General features: G+C 51.5%; 1 protein-coding gene across 2 annotated transcripts in view; it reads right to left on the bottom strand.

Annotated features, from left to right (window-relative positions):
- UBE2F (ubiquitin-conjugating enzyme E2F (putative)) overlaps positions 1-3629 on the bottom strand; it is a 41363-nt gene extending 37734 nt beyond the window's left edge. The window contains exon 1 of one of the 2 annotated variants that reach the window (XM_010862057.1): positions 3333-3629. In XM_010862057.1, the coding sequence (XP_010860359.1) occupies positions 3333-3450 (118 nt within the window). In that variant the 5' untranslated portion in view covers positions 3451-3629. The remainder of the gene's footprint in view (positions 1-3332) is intronic. The other variant, XM_010862056.1, reaches the window with a different exon arrangement.
- Positions 3630-6024: the final 2395 nt, after the last annotated feature.

Below are 6024 nucleotides of genomic sequence, written 5' to 3'. Positions count from 1 at the left end.
CCTCAGGGACTGCTGTTGCAAGCACCTCTCCAGTTCCAGCCTGGAGGACGTCCCTGAGGGTGACCCCAGGGGTGCAAATGGAAAGCTGGTGTGGCCCAGAGGCCTCATGCTGGCCAGCTGCTCCAAGGCAGGCCCCGGTGCTTCCAGGGACAGCTGGCCACACCTGTCACCTTCCGAACCAGGCCCACAATTCTTCCGTTGTGCAGCCACCACTGGCCCTCACCACTGGGGACGAGTGTCCCTGTCAACCTCCAACCTCCCATCTTAACCCCATGGCGATCTGCACCGAGCCAGATCCCCTACCGTGTAAGGTCATCCAAGTACGACAACAGACTGGCTAAAAAAATATTTTTGCCTGGAAGTATCTGTGGTCTTTCCTCTGGGATATGGGGCGCATGGCCCAGATGCCCTCTCATGAGGGCTGACAGCAGACGGCCTGCCACTCTCAGTCCTTCGGGGAAACGTAAGCTGCACAGAGCCCTTGCCTCGGGCCAGACTGGTTGACACAGAGCAGGAAGGCCTGACCGTCTCACTGGACTAGGGTCCGCTCCGAGGGGCTGAGCTTGCCCCGGAGCAGAGGGGCAGGAGCAGACAGACAGGCCCTTGTCTGTCCTGGAGCCTTTGTCAGAGCTCTCCCTCCCCCTGCTCCTGCTTGCTCCACCACTCTCCAGAGGGATCAGTCCCAGGGACACCCTTTAATAACTTCATGGCATGCCAAATTCCCCACTTCTAGGAACTCAGCACATACTACTGAGTCCCAAAAACACATTAACACACTTTTCTACAACTTATTGATCCTCATGAATAACACTCTCACATGAGCCAGAGGCAAAGCCACAGCCCCAAGTGACTGTCCTGACTGCAGCAATCCTGCTGAACACAGACAACCAACCTACTTTTTTCCAAGCCCCAAAAGAGGAGTTTCACCTAGAAGGGATTCTTGCAATTATCACCCCTCCAAGGGCCTCACCAGGCCCACAGGAGCCATGGACTCCACCAGACTTCACTTCCACCATCAGAAATCCCCAGAATGAAGGCTGCGGCCACATCCAACCAGGAGAAGCAGTGCTTCAGGTGTGGACCAAGCAATCATCACCCATCAGAGCATCCTCTATCAGGCACCTCTTGCCACAGCTTCCTCTCTCAGGACAGGCCCACCCTTCCTCTCCACCTACCCCCCATCAGAAGCCCAAACTACTCACCACTCAGTCAGCCTGGCGCCCCCTGGCCTGGCTGCCCCTGAGACTGAGGGAGAGAGCAGATCACACGAGGGCCATGTTGCTCTGAGCCCTGCTGCACAAACACCCATCAACTGCAAGTGCTCTGGGGCCCAGAACCCTAATAACGCCCAGTGTTTCTGGGAGAATGAACCGGTGGCCTCACGAGGAGGTTCCACACCTCTCCCTGATGAGGCTCACACGAAAGGACCTCAACCCAGCCTCTCAACCCAGCCTGTCAACCCAGCCAAAGACGTCTCAAAGTGCTAGGACCTGGGGCAGAGTCCAGCACTATGGGCCTCAGTGGGCTCCCTGGGCTGTGTCAGGCCCTGGAGTCACCTGAGGGCTCCCAAGGGAGTCCCCGAGCAGGAGGAGGTGGTGGAGACTCTGTGCCTCCCTGAACTCTCTTTGCGGTGGACTCGCACTTCTGTTCTGCTCCTTCAGGTTCCGTTCGCAGGGCCTGCTCCCCAAGTGCCTGCCCTACCCCAAAATGTGGGTCTAGCTGTCTTGCTACAATAAAGCTGAAACCTGGGCAAGGTTTTAAACCCCTCTCAGCCTCAGTTCTTCAGTTGTAAAATGAACCACTCACCTGGCAAGGCTTAGCGAAAGTCAAACAAGAACTGCCCTACAAAGTCCCCAACAGAGGGCCTGGCCCCAAGTGCTCAGTGGACAGCAGCTGCCGTCAGCCATGAGGAGGAGGTAGAAAGAAGGTAGCACCATCTATTGTGCCAGTGTCCCACCCGCAACCGCTCAGCTACAACCCTCCTCATATCAACTCCCTGGCATTAGAACACCCTCCATCTTGAAGGACTATAACCTCAAGCATCAAATCCCTTCCCTGGCTTGTCTGGCTGGCTCCTGGCTTCCTCTGTGGATGGAGCCCTAGAGCCAGCAGCCTGGGAAGTCTTACCAGGCCTTCCAAGTACGGGGCTACAGCCAGGCCCCACCCACTTCCCACAGGGTAAACTTCCTGCATTGTGACAAACTGAACGCAGTCCACGCACTCCCGGACATAGCAAGTACTGTCAAATGTCAAAAACGATCCGTACTCCATCTTTAGCCCATCATCCCTCAAGCTGGGAGAGCCAGAGCTCAGTCAGGACTCAGGCAGAGAGAAAGCAGGGACGAAGGCACCACCCATCTCCCCGAACCCGACGCCTCTGTTCACAGACTCAGTGGTGCTTTGTTTCTGAGAAGGCCCATCACGGGGCACTCATACATGCCAGGTCTCCCCCATCAGATCTGTTCCTGGACATGCAAACGCCAGGAACCCCCACGGTGTCCACCTAAGACAAAATGAAACAGGGGCTCTAACAAGTTCCTTAACACTCTGTGCTTCCTGAAGCCTTACACTTACAAAATGTAAACGCGTGTCTTAAAGTAAAAACGTGCTGCCAGCTATAAGGTCCCTCAAAGAAGAAACCGTTTCTTCTTCTGTGGGTCTCATGACCTGAGAAACTGCCTTTTGCACTCAAGAGTTGCAATTCTCTTCAGTCACTAACCGCACAAGTTTCTCACACACACACACACACACACACACACACACACACACACATCCATCCACACACACACATACCCCCTACACTACATAACCCTTCTCCAAACACTACACAGCTCTAGGACACCTTTATTAATTCTGTGAAGAGAATCAATTTTGCATAAGGCTCTCCTAAGGCTGTGATTTGAATGAGAGAGAAGGATCCTAAGAAATTACCCTCCCTCTACAAATGAGATCCTCTGGTGCCGAGGAGTCCAGGAGAAAGGAGAACCTCCCCCCCCCGCCCCAACACCTAAGACAGCACTGAGACCAGTCATGGATCTGCTGTCCCTGGCGCCTTACTCCTTCCATGAGCACTCTGGTGGCCCCTGCAGAGAACAGCCCGAGTATACAAGACACACCACAGTTCTCATACCATTTTCCTGCCATCGGCATTCCCACAGTGTGTGCACAGTGCAAAGTCCTTCTGTTGTAAGTGACGAGGAATTATATTTAAAAATATTTTCAAACAGGTATTTCTATTTAGCAGCAACAGGCTGCTTCATAACCCCAAAGAGCCACGTGCCAGACATCGTTTTGTTGTGGGATATAAACATAGCTCACCGGGTGGCCCTTACCTTTAACAAGCAGCCTGTCCCTCACAGACACCCGCCGAGTGGAGTCAGAGGCTGTGGCTGACGCCCGGGACCCTTTGAGACCATCATCCCGCTTCAGCTTGCTTGCCAGCGTCAGCATCGCTGCTGCCTTTTTCCTGAAAGGCAAAAGGCAGGCTAAGCACTCATCTCCAGACACTGAGACAATGATATAAGGTGATTTTTAATTTTTTCCCATAATTTAAGTTGTAGAAAAATGTAGCTGTAAGATAGATTAACAAGACTGCATTCCTCCATAATGAATTTGGGTAATCTCTGCTGCTGCTGCTAAGTCACGTCAGTCATGTCTGACTCTGTGTGACTCCATAGACGGCAGCCCACCAGGCTCCCGTCCCTGGGATTCTCCAGGCAAGAATACTGAAGTGGGTTGCCATTTCCTTCTCCAGTGCATGAAAGTGAAAAATGAAAGTGAAGTCGCTCAGTCATGTCCAACTCTTCAAGACCCCATGGACTATAGCCTACCAGGTTCCTCCGTCCATGGGATTTCCCAGGCAATCCAGTACTCCAGTACTGGAGTGGGTTGCCATTGCCTTCTCCAGAGTAATCTCTATGCCTCTCTAAATCTAATTTTTTAAAGTATGAATAAAAATTTAAAAGGAGAGCCAAGCATTTAATATTCACTGAGCAGCAGGCCCTGGGATGTAGAGCTCATGTCTAGGGCAGCCTCCATTGACAGGTCCCACACGGGCCCACCACTGCTCACTGCCCTCCCCTGCTGCGGGGACCCTGCCTCCGAGGGTGTGGCCCCGGTGTCTGGCCCATCGCAGACCGAGGGGAGCTTCCGCCCCTGGTGAGGAGGGAGCACCGCAATGCTTTCTTCCCTCCTTTAATAAAGGTGTGGCTAGAACCTTAATAAGCATTTTCACATTTGTGTATGTTGTGCTGTACTCACACTGGAAGGCAACAGCAACTTAATCAAGTTATAATTAATGCCCCAAACTAGATCCTTTTTACTCGGCTGCTTCCAGCCCACTTGTGTTTCAGGTTCCCTCCCCGACAGCTCACCGGGAAGGACGATAAAAACCAAGCATGGGTGATGCACCTGCTTGGGAGAAAGGACTTAAGTGTCAGCAGTGTTCACAGACAGAACTGTCCTCCAGCATCGCCTTCTTTATGTACACAAACCGCCATTCCTGACGGGCCACCAGACTCCTCCTGCATGCTTTACCAGTCAGAGAGGAATTCTGGAACTTTTGACTGAGGACAAAAATTGATCACCAGCTCAGTATTTTCATAATTTCCTTTGTTGTTTTAATATCATTTCCTTGCAATATCACTCTGATCATTTTCAAGAGAAAATGATCCAGAATTTCCAGATGAAAAATTTAAACCTACGTAAGGAAAGAACTTTTAGTTTGAGGCCAAGATCCTGAAAGCCAAACTATAAGAATAACTCTCTCCCTCCAAAAGTGGTATCTTTTGGAGAAGGATATGGCAACTCACTCCAGGATCCTTGCCTGGAAAATCTCATGGACACAGGAGCCTGGTAGGCTGCAGTCCATGGGGTCACAAAGAGTCGGGCATGACTGAGCAACTAACACTTAAGTAATATCTTGAGCCATTTTAATCCAGTCCCTTTTCACATCATCATCTGTGTATCTCCCCACCCCACAAAGACTGTAAGATTTTATTTTCTATTATGAAAACAATATATTGAATATGCTCTTCTGAACTACACAGGACCTCTCACTCACCTAATCCCTTTAGGAACCATTGGTCTCAATGCTTCAAGAGACAGTTCTATTACACATCAGCACTCACGAGCTCCTAGAACGTTAGCTCTGGGAAGGACCCCTTCCCCTGACTCCGACTTTCTCATGGATGTGGATTCTGGGACAGCTGGGGCCTGGGATCAGCTTCTAGAAGCTTCTAGAAGAGGTCACCATAGAAACACTGGTTTCCCCCGAGTAGATGATGGGGATGTTTCTATCCTGAAGGTGGTGATGGTTCCAGGGCTATATACACACATCAAGACTGATCAAATCACATATTTTAAACACGTACAGCATAGTGGACTTCAGTTGTACCTCAATAAGATTGGTCAAAATGTGATACCAAGCCATCCCTAGAGAGGATATAACCATTTAACACACATCTCAGCTTCACCCAGCGTGGGGGACTATCGCTTCAGCTTACAAAGCAATCTCACGAGGGAGGGCTGGGGTGGCGTCAGGAGTATCTGTGGGCTCTTGCCCACAAGCTACCAGGGACAGCAGCACCATCTACAGCCTGGGGGTCCTGCTCACCCCCACCACCCCCAAGTCCCGCTCCAGGGAGCCTGTCATTAATCCCTCAAGCAGATCTGGATCCCAAAGCAGTGTCTGCCTCCCAACCAAACCCACTGCCAGGCACCCAGACTTGAGGACATCAGTCTTGCCGTATCGACAGGGCAGCCTGATGATGCGCCAAGATCTCCATCTATCACAAAGTCCACTTGGTTTTTACACTCTAGCTGACCTTGGTAACACAAACATGGCAAACAACAAAAGCATAGCCTGTGTAAAGAGAGTTCGGTAGGCAGTACCCTAGGAAAGTCATAATAAAGAGCCCAGTGGAAGAGTGGGTCCCAGGGCACACGACTGGCCCACACCCAGCTCCCTGCAGGCCTGCACTGAAGGGGCTGCTCAGAGCATCCCGGCAAGACCGACTGACACAA

The sequence above is a fragment of the Bison bison genome, unplaced genomic scaffold (assembly GCF_000754665.1).
Source record: "Bison bison bison isolate TAMUID 2011002044 unplaced genomic scaffold, Bison_UMD1.0 scf7180017864475, whole genome shotgun sequence".
Classification (NCBI taxonomy): domain Eukaryota; kingdom Metazoa; phylum Chordata; class Mammalia; order Artiodactyla; family Bovidae; genus Bison; species Bison bison.
This window is presented reverse-complemented; position numbering and strand designations above follow the sequence as displayed.